General features: G+C 41.3%; 1 protein-coding gene across 3 annotated transcripts in view; it reads right to left on the bottom strand.

Moving 5' to 3' along the window:
* Positions 1–431: 431 nt before the first annotated feature.
* Positions 432–16,629, bottom strand: part of spag6 (sperm associated antigen 6) — a 136,652-nt gene continuing 120,454 nt past the window's right edge. For all 3 annotated transcript variants that reach the window (XM_048560435.2, XM_048560453.2, XM_048560462.2), the window contains 2 exons: positions 12,045–12,190; positions 432–1,032 (listed from right to left, as the gene is read on the bottom strand). In XM_048560435.2, coding sequence (XP_048416392.1) covers positions 966–1,032; positions 12,045–12,190 — 213 coding nt within the window. In that variant the 3' untranslated portion in view covers positions 432–965. The remainder of the gene's footprint in view (positions 1,033–12,044; positions 12,191–16,629) is intronic.

Genomic DNA, 16,629 nt, shown 5'->3' with positions numbered 1-16,629 from the left:
GAAACTGAAATAAGGCCCGACAGCTGGCAAAACGGCTAAATGAGAGGTGGATCGGAATACAAAGAATGTCATTCCTCCGAATACGAACGGTTTACTCAGGAAGATAAATTTTGCCGCATGCCAAACACTAATTCAAAATCCTTCGTTTAGCGACAGCAAGATGGTCAGGGATTAAAAGAGAATGGGTCGAAGTCAGTCACAGCCAACACGCCAGGCAATGTTATTCTCCACTGTTGTACGAATTACAAATAGACTTCCACAGGAACATCAGGCATACAGGAAGCCACCGTTCCACACTAGTATTAACAATAGATACAAAGCGTAATAGGCAGATGCAAATATGTAATAACCGTGAGTATATCATTTTTCAAAGTTATTAATTTTAATGGAGTAATGAAACTAACGCTAATACTTCTCATTGCACTCCACCTGCCATGCAATTTTGGTGAATAATCAAAGCAATATACAAATATAAAGAGCTGACTATCAACAAACTTCATTTCAAACCTAAGTCACCACTTTACTACTGCTAATGAACTAATCAGTTAAAAAAGTTTAAAGCTGCAGGTCACAGAATATAAAAGAGGCCAGTGGTCAATGAACCCCGGCTTCACAAATGTCAGTGAGAATGTACAGCCTCTCTAACCACAATATAGAAATGGCTTTTTGCAAAATATACTCTTTTATTGAGACATGTGAAGCATTGCAACAATAACCATCATAAAAAATGACCCCAGATACACTGAAATACAACTGGTACATTTCCAGAACATATTTGTAAGGGTGCTTATTTTCATTTTCAAGTGATTATTTGATTTTGGATTAATTTGCTTTAAAGGAGAGAAGAGTTAGGAACTTAGGGCATAATTTACTGTAAACTATGTGGGAAGTATGAGCAAAATGAGTAGATACTTCAAGACTTTAGTAGTAGGAGAACCAAAGATTGAAATAACATCCAGTGTTTCTCAAAGAGCTGGTTGATAGTTTTCCACTCTTTCCAACAGTGCATCTGAGTATCCAGGAGAATAATATCTGGAAAAAAATGATATATTTTATGGTTAAATATGATTTAAGATTAAGGTCTTGCAATTTAATGAACACATAATAATGAACCGTTTCTCTGTCCCTCTAACATCCTCCAGCCCTACAACTCTGCAAAAATGTTCTATTGTTCAATTTTCGCCTCGTGATGCCTGATCTCCATTGGGGATCATGCCTTCAGATATCTGGACCAGAAGCTCCAAAATATCTACTCTGTTTTCCTGCTTTAAGATGCTCCTCAAAACCGCTCTTTAATCAACCTTTCAGCCACCCATCCCAATATCGTGTTACATGTCTCAGTGTCAAATTTTACTCCATGGTGCACCACATGGATTTACCACATTGAAGATGCAATAAATGTGAGATGTTATTTCAAAAACATTTCACATACTAAAATCATAACACAGAGGAAAACACTGCTGAAATATTACTTAATTACTAGTTCTGATTATATTTCAAAACACTTCTAACAATTCATTCACAAAAGTCCAGCAACTGGCACCCAAAAAGCTATTAACATCACCATTATAGGTTGTTTGGATCACTCTGTATGTACAGTAAAAATCACCAATTCAATCTGCACAACGCAACCATTGATTTTTAGGACATTATTGATCTATGAATGTCCACAGCAATTATGTCACTTTAGCAAAGTTTCAAAGTAAAAATGAAATAGCTTCAGCACCAGATTTTCAGTTGACAATGAAACATACATCATCAGTTTAGTTGGAGGTTCAATGGACTAGAGAGGATATGTGAAAGTCACATTACTAATTTAGTGTACTGAGAGAGTTTGGAATACATAAAAAAGGAACAATCTGAGAAATTGACCATATAACTAAATGCACAGGACAAGTTGATGAAACACAGCTGGAAGCTAATTGGAGACATAGTGCACTGAAATATGTTGACAATCAAAGGAGACAGATTCCAGTTACTCAATCTCCTCACAGTGAACTTCCGGTCTTGGATCTATTGGATGCTGGGTAGGAAAAGTAAGAGAACATGAGGAAAAGATCACCAATGTGGTTGAGGTGCAGATCAGCCATAATCTAATTAATCGCCAACAACTGTTCATAATACTTGTCATCTTCCTAAATGGAAATATTGTTATTTAAGAAGATATACATGTATTGCAAGAAACTAAATATTGATTTGGATACATCACATTATTTTTCTCAACCCAGCTTAACACATCTAACTTATATCTCATTGTTGCTTATCAAACTGACTTAAGTTTAAAACTTTGGTTTGTACGTGATCTTTCTCTTCCTGAACTAGATATCAGCCATACCTTATTTGCAAGATAATTCTTTAGTGTCAGTGTATTAATTTGACATTTATTGTCATTCCTTCATTTTGCCAACTTTTCCCTAACAGGAGTCCGGCAGTGCTTTCACTAAAAAAAAATCTGAATTTCGTTTAAGTCAGCTCAGCTTTAATCCCATCATTGAAATTTAAGCCATTAGTCTTGGACACAACCTTCTCTCCCTCAAACTGAATGTAAAACTGAATCATATTATGATTGCTGCTAACAAGTGGTGCCTTCACAATGAGGTCATAAATTGGATGGTAGATGGAACATGATGAGGGGAAATGTAAAGTTGTGCACTTTAGCAGGAAGAATAGAGGAGCGGAATATTATTTAAATAGAGAAAGACTGAAAACATCTGTAAAATAGAAGAATTTGGGAGTCCTTGTACATGACACATAAAAAGCCAGCATTCAAATTCAGTGGGTGATATGGAAGGCAAATGGGATATTAGCATTTATTTCTGAGGGAATGAAGTATAAACATAAAGAGATTTACTGAAACTATACAAAGCACTATATAGACCATAGCTGGAATATTGTGAATGACTTTGAACCTCTTGTCTGAGGAAAGATATACTGGCATTTGAGGCAGTCCAGTGAAGATTCACTAAGCAGGTCCCAAGGATAACTGGACTATTTTAAGACAGATTGTGTAGATTGTGTCAGTACTCATTGGAATACAGAAGAATGAAAGGTGATCTTATTGAAGCATATAAGATCCTTAGAGGACTTAACAGGGAAATGTAGAAAGGTTGTTTCTCTTTGTGGAAAAGTTTAGGACCAGAGGGCACATATTGAAGGGAGATCAGGAGGAATTTCTCTCAAAGGGTTGTGAATCTGTGGAATTCTTTCCCACAGAGGTCATCAAGTGTATTCAACATTAAAGTTTTAATCACTAAAGGAATCAAGGAACATGGGGAAAAGGCAGGTAGGTAGAATTAAGGATTATGAGTTCAGCCATCATCTCCTTGATAGACAGAGCAGACATGATGGGCTAAACAGCCGCCTTCTGCTCCTATGTATCTTATAGTCCTACAGCCTTAATCCTATCTCATTGTACAATCTAAGACCTTGTATAGCTTCCTTCAGGGTGGCCTCAGAACTTTTTTCTTTCCAAAAACATTCTTTGAACTCTCGGGCACCTTTGGTCATCTGATTTTTCCTGTTTATATAAAAGAGTAAAACCCTCCTCGATTATCGCAGAATCGCTCTGACAAGTTTTATGCTTTCTGATGCAAACAGACAACAGTGTCAGCAAGAGCTAGGTCTACAAAGGATCTCACGGTAACACCATCTGTTTGGGTGCATGTAGTGTCTTTGAAACGGAACTGTTCAAGTTTCTAGATCCATGAGGTCAGTGAAAATAGATTCAGACACTGGCAACACAACTAGATTGTCATGATATAGTGATTCAGTACAATGTCAACGGCTTCATCGAGTGGTGTGCTAGTGAATAAGCTACAAGTGTATATAATGTAAACTCATGGAAGGGCCTAAGGCACCCACTTTTGACGTTGAATGGTGTTTACGTTCTCCAAATAAGATTACACTTGGTAAGGAACATGTCTTAAAACTTTGGAAGCCAGCTATCTCATGTTACAAGTTTGGAGGAAATGCACAAGTGGTATTCTCCACCAATAGAATGCTGCCTACCCCTGTTAAGATTAGGTGAGGGTTGGGGCCAGGGTGGGGGGTGTTGAATTAACTCCCATCTTTTGAATGTTCCCACTGGCTCCAATAAAAAATTATGTTCTTTTAGCATCTCCCCAATTAAGATAGTTAATTAAATTCTACTGTTTCAGTAAGAAGTCAAACACAAGGATTTCTTGAGTGAAAAATGAACATATTATTGCTAGCTAATTCAGTGAAAAATAAAAATCTGATATGAAACATACATATACACAGGTACAAAGTTAGTAAGAGACAGTATTGATTACAAAAGGAAGATCAAAGCAATACACAGTTTAAAGTCTTCTGGAGTCCTTAACGTTCAATGTTTTGATCAAAGAGTCTGGTTATTGGTGTCTTGGATTATCAGCAGCAGCAATTATTTCAGGTATCTTTTCAAGTTCTTGGTGTCTGATGTTTCTTTTGAATGCTATTGTCACTGGGTACTCTTTCTTTTTAGAGTCAGAGACAGAGAGAGAGAGACAGACAGGCAGAGAGAGAGAGACAGAGCATTCCCTAGCCATTCAGTTCTATAATCCAAAATCCATTTCCTCTCTTTGCTAAAAGCAGTTTCTTGAAATTTAAGCTTGTTATGTATTTCTATGTCTGAGTTCATTGTCTTCAATTTTGATTATTGCCATTGTTGTTTTCATCTCCAATATGCAAACATTTTCATCAAGGTGTAAACTAAAAATTGGAGATAAGTGTCTTTTAAGCCTCCACTGGCATGAGTTGACTGGCTTTTTGTCTTTGAATAAAATGTTAAGTTAGGTTTAGCTACCTGTTGTGTAATCCATATTGAAATTTGACAATTTGTGGTCAGGTGATCCCTTTGGCCATTTTACATCAGTGTTCTCCTGGATCATTTTTAATGTTCTTTTCAATCCATGGAAGTCCCAAGTATTAAATTAGATGATGGAATTCAAAACAGGCCATATTTTACGTCACCATGATGCCACATAAATAAAGGATATGGCAGTGAGTTTTGAGAAGATTTGTAGCTCAGGTTGAGGTTCTGGATGTGAGTTTGCTCGCTGAGCTGGAAGGTTCGTTTTCAGACGTTGCGTCACCATTCTAGGTAACATCATCAGTGAGCCTCCGATGAAGCTTCTAGCTCAGCGAGCAAACTCACATCCAAAAGGATATGGTTTATGAGGTTCAGTGTCAGTGTGATGCCAGGCATGTACACTGCATGTCCCAATGATTGGTGGACCACATCAAACAACAAGACCCTTTGGCTGTTCACGCTAGGTAGTTTGTCAACTATGCTCAACCAGCCTAAGCTTGCAAAATTCAGCAAGTAGTGTCCAAATTATTGTGATACTGATATAAAACACTATTTACTAAATAATCCTGACCACACTAAGAATAAATTGGGAACCCAATTTAAGATTACCAGTGGTCTTGCAGTGTGATTCTTTTGTGCATGCGAGATACTACGTTTATTCATATACATGATCCGGTGCAGTCCATCCTCAAAGAATATGCCTACAAATTGCGACTTGAAGGGCTATAGAGACAATCAATCCCTGCTGTATCCCTATAGCAATGCTCTGAGCAGAAGGGACATGCTTGGTTTGAATTTAATCAGTAACCTCTTCTCGTGTAGTTAGTAGTTCCGGCTGCAACTATGTTAGTCATTGTCCAACCAGTCAGTAACCTCTTCTCATGCAGTATAAACTGTTACTCTTCTAAAGTTGCTTTTTTCTCGTATTTCAATCCTTGTAAGTGACGGATGAAAATCTTCAGTTTCATGTCTCTTTTTACCAATGTTTAACATCTTCACATCCTTTTTGAAGTGCAATCACCAGAAGTAGAGGCAAAGCTCTAGTTGTGATCTAGCCAGGACCTTAAACGTGTTGAGTATAACTTCCCTGCTTTTGTATCCATTCCTATTTCCCTATATGCTTTTCTAAAGATTCTGTAACTACATTCTGCCATCTTCAAAGATCTGTACACATGAACCCCAGGTCTCTCTGTCCCTGTGGACTCTTTAGGACATTTAGTCTAGAATGCCTTTCCCAATTACTTCTTCAAAAATGCATCAGCTCACATTTCTCTGTTTTAAATTCCATCTGCCACATGTGTGTGCTGATAGCCTATCCATGTTCTGTTGCTGTTAAATGGATCATCTTCACTGTCAGATTCAACTCTAAATTTGAATCCATTGGCTAATTTTTAAAAACTTACTTTGTATTACAATATCAATTCATTTATAAATCAAAACGAATGGTGTTTTTAGCACTGACCCTTGGGTGTACACCACTGTCTATCAGCTTCCTGTCTGAAAGAAATCAATACACCATGCCTTAATCTTTTTTCCTTCTGAAGGCAATTTTTTTAATCCAAGTTGGCACTCAGACTCCTATCCATGAGCCTCAATTTTGTTATCCAGCCCTTTTTGCAGTACTTTCTTAAAGGCTTTCTTAAAATTCAAATAGAGAACATACATTAATTCTTTCACAACTGTCTCTGTTAACTTCAATTAAGTGAACACTGAATTAACTTAACATCAAAATATTCAATTAGATTAGTGAAGCATGATCTGTCTTTTACAAATCTATGCTGGCTCTCCTTAATTAGCTCAAATCTCCTTAAGCACCTCCTGATCATTTCCTAAAACCTACTCATCGCTGATAGTAATTACAGGTTGGTCTGTTTAATAAGGGTGGACTTACATCCTTGTATATACTACCATTCAATTCTCTGATACCTTCCTTGTATGCAGGAAACGGTGGAAGATTATGGCAAGTCCTGCCTTTAGCAAACTGGATTGAAGTTATCCAGATCAATTAACCCATCCATTCTAAACCAGGATTTCCAGTACATCCTTCCTATTAATTGTCACCCCATCTATTACATCCACAACCTCCACTTCTGCACCCATTTTGCTAACATCTTCTTCCTTGGTAACAATAATACAAATAATTCACGAGTCTTCAAAAACCTTGTTTTGGACCTATAAGCACTCTGTTTAACTCTAATATGCCTCTCCTTCCCTCTTACTATCTGTAAACTGTTTACAGCCCACAGGAAGTTTTGGGTTCCCGTTTCTGTTAACCGCTAGTCCATTCTCATAATCTTTCTTGCCAGTTGTATTTTCTTCTTCACCTCCTTTCTCGACTGATTTTATGTGACTTCATTCTCAGATGAAAAGTTCATCTGAAACACATCATACTAGGAGCCTAACCCTCCCTCCACTGACCCCTTCACCCGCCTCCAACACAAGTCCTCTTCCTGGACACCACCCCCAGGCCTCCTACCCTCCCTTGACCTCTTCATCTCCAACTGCCGTCGAGACATTAACCGCCTCAACCTCTCCACCCCCTCACCCACTCCAACCTCTCCCCCGCAGAACTGGCAGCCCTCCGCTCACACCCCAACCTCACCATCAAACCTGCAGACAAGGGTGGTGCAGTGGTAGTATGGCGCACTGACCTCTACATCACCGAGGCCAAACGCCAACTCTCCGACACCACCTCATACCGCCCCCTTGATCATGATTCCACCCCTGAACACCAAACCATCATCTTCAACACCATCCATGGCCTCATCACCACAGGGGACCTCCCACCCACAGCCTCCAACGTCATTGTTCCCCAACCCCGCACGGCCCGTTTCTGTCTCCTTCCCAAAATCCACAAACCTGCCTGCCCTGGTCGACCCATTGTCTCAGCCTTTTTCTGCCCCACCGAACTCATCTCCACCTATCTAGACTCCATTTTCTCCCCTTTGGTCCAGGAACTCCTTACTTACGTCCGTGACACCACCCACGCCCTCCACCTCCTCCAGGACTTCCAATTCCCTGGGCCCCAACACCTCCTTTTCACCATGGACGTCCAATCCCTATACACCTGTATTCCTCATGCAGATGGCCTCAAGGCCTTCCGCTTCTTCCTGTCCCGCAGGCCCGACCAATCCCCCTCCATCGACACCCTCAGCCGCCTAGCCGAACTCGTCCTCACCCCCAACAACTTCTCTTTCGATTCCTCCCACTTCCTACAGACAAAGGGGGTGGCCATGGGTACCCACATGGGCCCAAGCTATGCCTGCCTCTTTGTAGGTTACATGGAACAGTCCCTCTTCCGTACCTACACTGGCCCCAAACCCCACCTCTTCCTCCGTTACACTGATCACTGTATCGGCGCCGCCTCTTGCTCCCCAGAGGAGCTCGAACAGTTCATCCACTTCACCAACACCTTCCACCCCAACCTCAAGTTCACCTGGGCCATCTCCAACACATCCCTCACCTTCCTGGACCTCTCTGTCTCCATCTCAGGTAACCAGCTAGAAACTGCTGTCCATTTCAAGCCCACTGACTCCCACAGCTACCTAGAATACACCTCCTTCCACCCACCCTTCTGCAAAAATCCCATCCCCTATTCCCAATTCCTCCGCCTCCGCCACATCTGCTCCCAGGATGAGGCATTCCACTCCCGCACATCCCAGATGTCCACGTTCTTCAAGGACCGCAACATACCCGCTGCAGTGGGCAAGAACACCCTTGACCGTGTCTTCCGCATTTCCCGCAACACATCCCTCACACCTTGCCCCCGCCACAACCGCCCCCAGAGGATTCCCCTCGTTCTCACATACCACCCCACCAACTTCCGGATACAACGTATCATCCTCTGACACTTCCACCATCTACAATCCGAACCCACCACCCAAGCTGTTTTTCCATCCCCATCCTTGTCTGCCTTCCGGAGAGACCACTCTCTCCGCGACTCCCTTGTCCGCTCCACACTCCCCTCCAAACCCACCACACCCGGCATTCTTCCCCTGCAACCGCAGGAAGTGCTACATTTTCCCCCACACCTCCTCCCTCACCCCTATCCCAGGCCCCAAGATGACCTTCCATATCAAGCAGATGTTCACCTGCATATCTGCCAATGTGATATATTGTATCCATTGTGCCCGGTGTGGCTGCCTCTACATTGGGGAAACCAAGCGGAGGCTTGGGGACCGCTTTGCAGAACACCTCCGCTCGGTTCGCAATAAACAACTGCACCTCCCAGTCGCGAACCATTTTAACTTCCCCTCCCATTCCTCAGACGACATGTCCATCATGGACATCCTGCAGTGCCACAATGATGCCACCCGAAGGTTGCAGGAACAGCAACTCATATTCCACTTGGGAACCCTGCAGCCCAATGGTATCAATGTGGACTTCACGAGCTTCAAAATCTCCCCTTACCCCACTGCATCCCAAAACCAGCCCAGTTCTTCCCCTCCCCCCATTGCATCCCAAAACCAGCCCAGCCTGTCTCCAAGATAACAAAGTGTGGAGCTGGATGAACTAAGCATGCCAAGCAGCATCTAGCCTGTCTCCGCTTCCCTAACCTGTTTTTCCTCTCAAACATCCCTTCCTCCTACCTCAAGCCGCACCTCCATATCCTACCTACCACCTCATCCCTCCTCCTTGACCTGTCCGTCTTCCCTGGACTGACCTATCCCCTCCCTACCTCCTCACCTATACTCTCCTCTCCACCTATCTTCTTTTCTCTCCATCTTCAGTCCACATCCCCCTCTCTCCCTATTTATTCCAGTTCCCTCTCCCATCCCCCTCTCTGATGAAGGGTCTAGGCCCGAAATGTCAGCTTTTGTGCTCCTTGGCCCGCTGTGTTCACCCAGCTCCACACTTTGTTATACAGCCTTTACTTATCATGTTCAATAAGTCTTCATCACCCAATGAGTCCTGGCTTGGGATCCCTGTCCTTTCTTTCTGTTGAAATGTGCGTAACCTATATCTGAAACCTCTTCCTTAAGTATGCTGTTCCATTATTATCCTTCCTGACCACTTTTGGTTCCATTTTTACACTAGTTAGAACTCCTGTCATCCCATTGAAGTCAACATTCTTCCAGTTCATAAGTTCTCCTTTTCATTGTTCCATTGATAATCTAAACATTATGATACAATTAAGTCTTATTCAGGTGATATCCACAGATATTTGATGATGCGGACTTGTAAACTGAGCAGGCCCAAATCAAACCTTCCAATTCAACTAGATTATTGCCTCCTGAAGCTTCCTCAAAGATGCTCTCTTTCATTCACAGAGGCACTCCTACCTTTCAACCTCTTTTACCTAATTAAATAGAGCATTCACTCCCTTTAATCTCCTCATGCCTTCCATCATCCCTTCCCAACTGATATTAACATATATCTCAGATAACACGGTGTGAAGCTGGATGAACACAGCAGGAAAGATTGACGTTTTGGGTCGGGACCCTTCTTCAGAAACCTGAAACGTCAAGCTTTCCTGCTCCTGGCCTGCTGTGTTCATCCAGCCTCACACTGTGTTATCTCAGGTTCTCCAGCATCGGGAGTTCCTACTATCTCTTTAACATATATCGCCTCCTTTTTCAGTTCACATACAATTCCCCTTTCCCTTTCAGTTCACAATGGCATGTTTCACTGGCCTCCTTCAGTTTGTACTGGTGCTCTCCAATTCATTTTTAAAATATAAAAACCAAAAGAACTGAGGATGCTGTAAATGAAGAACAAAAACAAAGTTGCTGGAAAATCTCAGCAGGTTCTGGCAGCATCTGTGGAGGAGAAAACAGTTAACATTTTGGGTCAGTGACCCTTTCTCAGAACTGGCGGTGGCTGGGAAATGTCAGTGTATATGCAGAAAATAGAGAGGTGGGTGGGGTAGGGAGTAAATGATAGGATAGTGCCCAAAGAGAGAGAAAGACAGTTGGACAGACAAAGGAGTTGCTAATGATCAGGCTGGGAGGGTGAGTAGTTGTTAATGGGGGCTGTTGGTGACTAATAACAGGGTGTGTGATGGCAGGCTATGTGGTAACAAGGCCTGGTTTGTGGGCTGGGCGGCTGGGACATGGGAGAGTTTAGGCCATAAAATTATTGAACTCAATATGGAGTCTGGAGGGTTGTAGGGTCCCCAAGCGGAAAATGAGGTGTTATTCCTCCAGCTTGCGCTGGGCTTCACTGGAACACTGTAGCAAGCCAGAGACAGAAATGTTGGCCAGGGAGCAGGGTGGTGCATTGAAGTGGTAGGCAACAGGTAGTTCAGGGTCTTTTTTGCGAGCAGAACATAGATATTCTGCGAAGCGGTCACCAAGTCTACACCTCATTTCCCCAATGTACAGGAGACCACATTGTGAGCAGCGAATGTGGTAAACTAGATTCTTGGACGTGCTTCACCTGGCCCTTGGACACTGGGGAGGGAGGAGGTAAATGGGCAGGTGTTGCACCTTCGCTGATTGCAGGGGAAGCAACTCCTTTGTCTGTCCAACTGTCTTTCTCTCTCTTTGGGCTCTATCCTATCATTTACTTCCTACCCCACCCACCTCCCTATTTTCTGCATATAAACTGACATTTTCCCAGCCACCATCAGTTCAGAGGAGGGGTCACAGGAGCCGAAACATTAACTCTGTTTTCTCCTTCATAGGTGCTGCCAGACTTGCTGAGCTTTTCCAGCAACTTTGTTTTTGTTCCATTTTTCAAGCATAGTTAATCTTGTGGAAAATCTTGGCAAAGTCGGAATTATTCCCTACTCCTTGCCTTGAGGGCTTTACAGGTCAATCATGTTGTGTGTGATGTGAGGAACATGTAAGTCAATCTTAAAAGAATAACCGGTTCTCCTCCAAGCAATTCAATTGGGTTTTTACAAAAATCCAGCAGTTTCTTTGGTAATATTTACAGTGTTACAAGTTATGGAGATTTATTAAATTCAGTTTCATAATTTATCATGATAAGTTTTGTGCTCACAGTCTGTACTCACCTCAACAGTATCCATTTCATTTTTCTTAGTTTATGATGCTGATGCTGCTGTGACTATACGCTCCAAGTGAGCTTGTATAATCAGTTTTGAAAGGAGCCAACAAGATTTCTAAATATCAGCTAAACAAATACTGACATTAGAAATAAGTTAAAATTCCCTCATGATCAGATTTTAAATTGACCAAATAACCATTATTTTTGAATACAAAACTAAGATAAGCACCAATGGAGCAAATTCGATAAGAGGAACTTGTAGGGAGAACAATATCCATTTTACCTGACAATTTCTTCAGGATAGCAGTTGTTAATACCATTAATGTATTCCTGCATAACTGAACCAGGTTCCGCTTTAATCTCCTGAATCTTCTTCAGTCCACCACTTGTGACAAAAAGACGACGGGCTTTGGCATCATGAGGTAGTACCTATTAGAGAGAATGTAAATTTCAAATACCATGTATTCACATGAGAAAGATTGTGCTTTCACTATAAAGGAAACTGAGCTAGCTATGATTATACACGATGCAGCTCTGCTCACTTATACTTTTCTTAGATTTTTCTAAACAAGCCAATATCCTGTATCCTTTCTCAAAGTAAGTGTTTAAGAATAGGTGTCAGGAACATAAAAACGTAGAAGTCAACACTGTGCGGAGCTGCAGGAACACAGCAGGTCAGGTAGCAGAGGAGTAGGAAAGTCAACATTTTGGGTCAGGACTCTTCTTCAGAGTTATGAATAATATTAATTTAAAATTGTATTTTTATTACGAAGTCTATATGTTTTCTTTTTAATCCAGAAAAAAAGTGTTTTCTGACTTGCTGCATTGGCAAAATGGTTTTGTCACATTAAGCTTGTTAAACCCTGCGTTCATTCTAGATTTCTGGTCTCCGTTAGAAGTTACCCTGCATGCAGATTTGTATCTTCTTAACACGTAGCTTAGAATTTGCTTCTTGTGTTTAGTAGTGCCTGATATCCTTTTAGATGTAGGTAAGGCTTTGGACATTTATTTGGAATACTGCCATGCTACATCAAGAAGGAATATTATCTCAAATGGACCCAAAGGGGAAAAAAAACCTTACATTCCAAATCCGGAGATGCTACATCCCTTTTCTAATTGCTTTAATGAAGTATATATGCATTTCATTGACACAAAATATTAATAGTACATGGAATGGATTTATAACGTGGGATGAAAGATGTATGTTATCTTGTAATGTTCACTGGAGACAGCACAGTCACACCTAGCTCTGTAATAATTAACTCACCCATTTTGTGAGAATGGATTCATCCAAACTCTTGAGATGGCACATTTATAATATCTGGTGGATATTTTGTTCTCTGGCTGTATGAGTTTGGCTGGGAAACTTTGGACTTCTCTCTTCGGGAAAAGTCACAGCCACGCAAAGGGACCAAGACCCGGATTCAAAAGTTTTCGAACAGATTTCTATCTCGCAGTATCTCAAATTAAACCAAACAATTCTAAATTTTCTCCCCAAAAATAATATTATATCCCATGTACTGCCCTAACTTTTTTCAACTGTGATTGTAGGGTATTATTTAAAATTATAGATCTTGTTTAACATCCACATTGATATAACCCAAGCAGACAGGTACTATCCATGGAAAGTAATTGATTGAAAATGTATGTTGGCCATTTAATAATGTTCCCTGCTCATACATCAGTTAACTTGATGAAAATGAATCACTCACAGGGGCAATGAGGAGAATGGGATTTGGTTATGCCTTTGTTCTGCTAGTCTCACTCATCTACTTGTACCCAAGACTACAAGAAAGATCTTTTTAAACTTGAAAGAGTTCAGAAAAGATTTACAAGGATGTTGCAGGGATTGGAGGGTTTGAGCAACAGGGAGAGGCTGAATAGGTTGGGGCTTTTTTCCCCTGGAGTGTTGGACTGAGGGATGACCTTATAGAGGTTTATAAAGTCATGAGGTGCATGGATAGAGTGAATTGCAAGTCTTTTCCCCAGGGTTGGGGTGTCCAAAACTAGATGGCATAGGTTTAAGGTGAGAGAGTAAAGGTTTAAATGGGACCTGGGGGAAACTGTTTCATGCAGAGGATATTGTGTGTATGGAACAAACTGCCAGAGGGAGTGGTGGAAATGGGTACAATTACAACGTGTAAAAGGATCTGGATGGGTGCATGGATAGGAATGTTTACAGTGATGTGGGACAAAAACTGGCAAATGGGACTAGATCAGTTTAGGATATCTGATTGGCACAGATGAGCTGCACCAAAGGGTCTGTTTCTGTGCTGTATAACTGATTTATGAAGAAGGGTCCATACCTGAAACGTCAGCTTTCCTGCTCCTCTGATGCCTGCTGTGTTTATCCAGCTCTACAACTTATTATCTCAGATTTTCCAGCATTGGCAGTTCCTACTGTCTCTGTATAATTGTAGGGCAGTTTATCCACTTTTTAATTTCCCAATCCCATCCTGATTCACATTGTACAAGAAGGCTGGATAAACTAAACTGATTTTGAGTTTGATTTGGATGAATTTATTCTTCCTATACTTCTTAATATGCATAATTTAACCTTTCACACCTCACTGAAAACCTTCAAGTTGGTACTTCCAATAATTGATCAACTTGACAAAATCCTTCAAAATTTCTGTTGCAGTTATCAGTATCACTTGCAAAATATAGTTAACAATAATGCAATAGTACTCAATTGAAATTAATTTGTATCTTGTCAAGTTTCAAAGGGAGCCAGTGTGTCCATCACACAAAGCTCATGTTGCCCGTCAAACAAAAATGAGATGCAAAGGTGTTATGCATTTAAAAAGGCTCAAATTGCAAATTATTTTTCCATACTCTGAATTCCACTATCCATGTCTACTAAACACAAAGCAAATAACCAGTTATCTTGATGATGCCGGCTATAGATCTTCAGAAATGTTAAATTTTAAACCTTAACTTCTAAATTGTATGTTAACCACAAGAACAAAGATAGAAAGGTGTGTGGTTGTTAAATGAAGTGCATAAAAGATAATGCATTGGTGTGGGCCTAAGATGGCTCACTGATAGAGCTTCCTCGATTTGGTATTTGTGTGGATAATATCCACATTATAGCAAGTGTCAGTCAAATGAGTCAGATGAGTCAAACGAGTTCTACTTGTCATTCAGTGGCATGCCCATTGTTGAAACTCCAACCAGCACTACCTTGTGAGTGGCAATGACCAGAAACTCAACTGGAACAGCCACATAAATACTTAGGCTACAAGGGCAAGTCAGAGGTTTGGTATTCTCACCTCTTCATTTCCCAAGACTCTTTATCAAGTTTAAGCCATAAGTCAGTAACGTAATGAAATATTGCATATACACCTGGATTATTGCAGCTCCAACAAAGGTCATGAAGTTTCAGATCATCCGGATAAGACAGCCTGTTTGGTTGAGACTGCGTCTAGAAGCATTAATGTTTACCTATTCCACCATCAACCAGCCTTGGCTGCAGTGAATACCATCTACGAGTTCAACTGCAGCAACTCATTAGAATTTCTGCAACAGGACCATCAAACTGCAACTTCTATTGCCTAGAAGACCAAGGTCAGCAGGCATGTGGGGATATCAAGTTCAGTCCAAATTACATACATGCTTCTTGGAAATATATCGTTGTCCCTTTGCTATCTCCAAATTAAAACCTTGAAATTCCCTACCTAACTTTGCATCCATTTAATCCTTAGACTGCAGCAGTTAAAGAAGTTGATACAGTGGGTGGGGGGAGGGGAGAAGGGTTAGGAACAGGAGTTGGCCATTCAACCCCTTGAACCTGCTGTGCATTCAATAAGATCGTGGCTGATATGTGGCCTCACCCCATAATACCCTTGCGTAATAAAAATTTGTCCATCGAAGATCTAAAATTTAATAATTGAATTAGCATTGACTGCTATTTAAGGAAGTGAGTTCCAAACCTCCATTACGCTTCGCATCTAGAAGTGCTTTCTGACATCCCTCCAAAATGGCCTGACCCGAATTCTTAGTCTATGTATCTTGGTTCTAGAATCATCAACCAGTGCAAATAGTTTATCTTTATCAACCCTTTCTTTCCCTGTTAATCCCTGAAGACCTCAATTAAGTCACCCCTTAACTTTCTAAATTCTAGAGAATAAAGGCCTAATTTAGAGTTATAGTGCATGGCAACTACCCCTTCAGCCCTTGACCTGCACAATAGCTTTCCTCAACATCATCACCCAGCAACCTCCAGCTCTTCCTTCAAAACCTCCTTCAAACTATTCCCTCCAATTGTGCTTTTGACAGTGTGATATTAATGGAGATTTCAATCTTAACCAAGACTGGGAAAGACAGACAATCACTTGCCAGGAAGGTTGTGAATTTCTAGAATATATCTGGGATAGTTTCTTATGACAATATGTCTTGGATGCGACAAGGGGAAGAGCAATATTGATCTAGTAATGAGCAATATGTCTAATCATAGAATCATGGAATTCCTACAGTGTGGAAGCAGGCTATCCAGCCCATTGACCCTCTGATGAGCATCTCACCCAGACCCACCCCATCCCGTTTATGTCATTTGTTATGGCAAATCCACCTGGCTTGCACATCCAAGGACCCAATGGGAAATTTAGCATGGCCAATCCAGCTAACCTGAACACCTTTGGGCTATGGGAGGAAACCAGAACACATGGAGGAAACCCACGCAGACACGGGGAGAATGTGCAAACTCCAGACAAATAGTTGCCCAAGGGCAGAATTGAAACTGAGTCTCTGGTGCTATGAGACAGCAGTGCTCACCAGTGAGCCACCATGCTGCGTGTCAAATTAAATTCCACCAGCTGCTTTCCTGGGATTTGAACCCTTATCTTGCAGTGAGTTAACTTGGACCCTGG

The sequence above is a fragment of the Stegostoma tigrinum genome, chromosome 2, assembly GCF_030684315.1.
Source record: "Stegostoma tigrinum isolate sSteTig4 chromosome 2, sSteTig4.hap1, whole genome shotgun sequence".
Taxonomy (NCBI): domain Eukaryota; kingdom Metazoa; phylum Chordata; class Chondrichthyes; order Orectolobiformes; family Stegostomatidae; genus Stegostoma; species Stegostoma tigrinum.
This window is presented reverse-complemented; position numbering and strand designations above follow the sequence as displayed.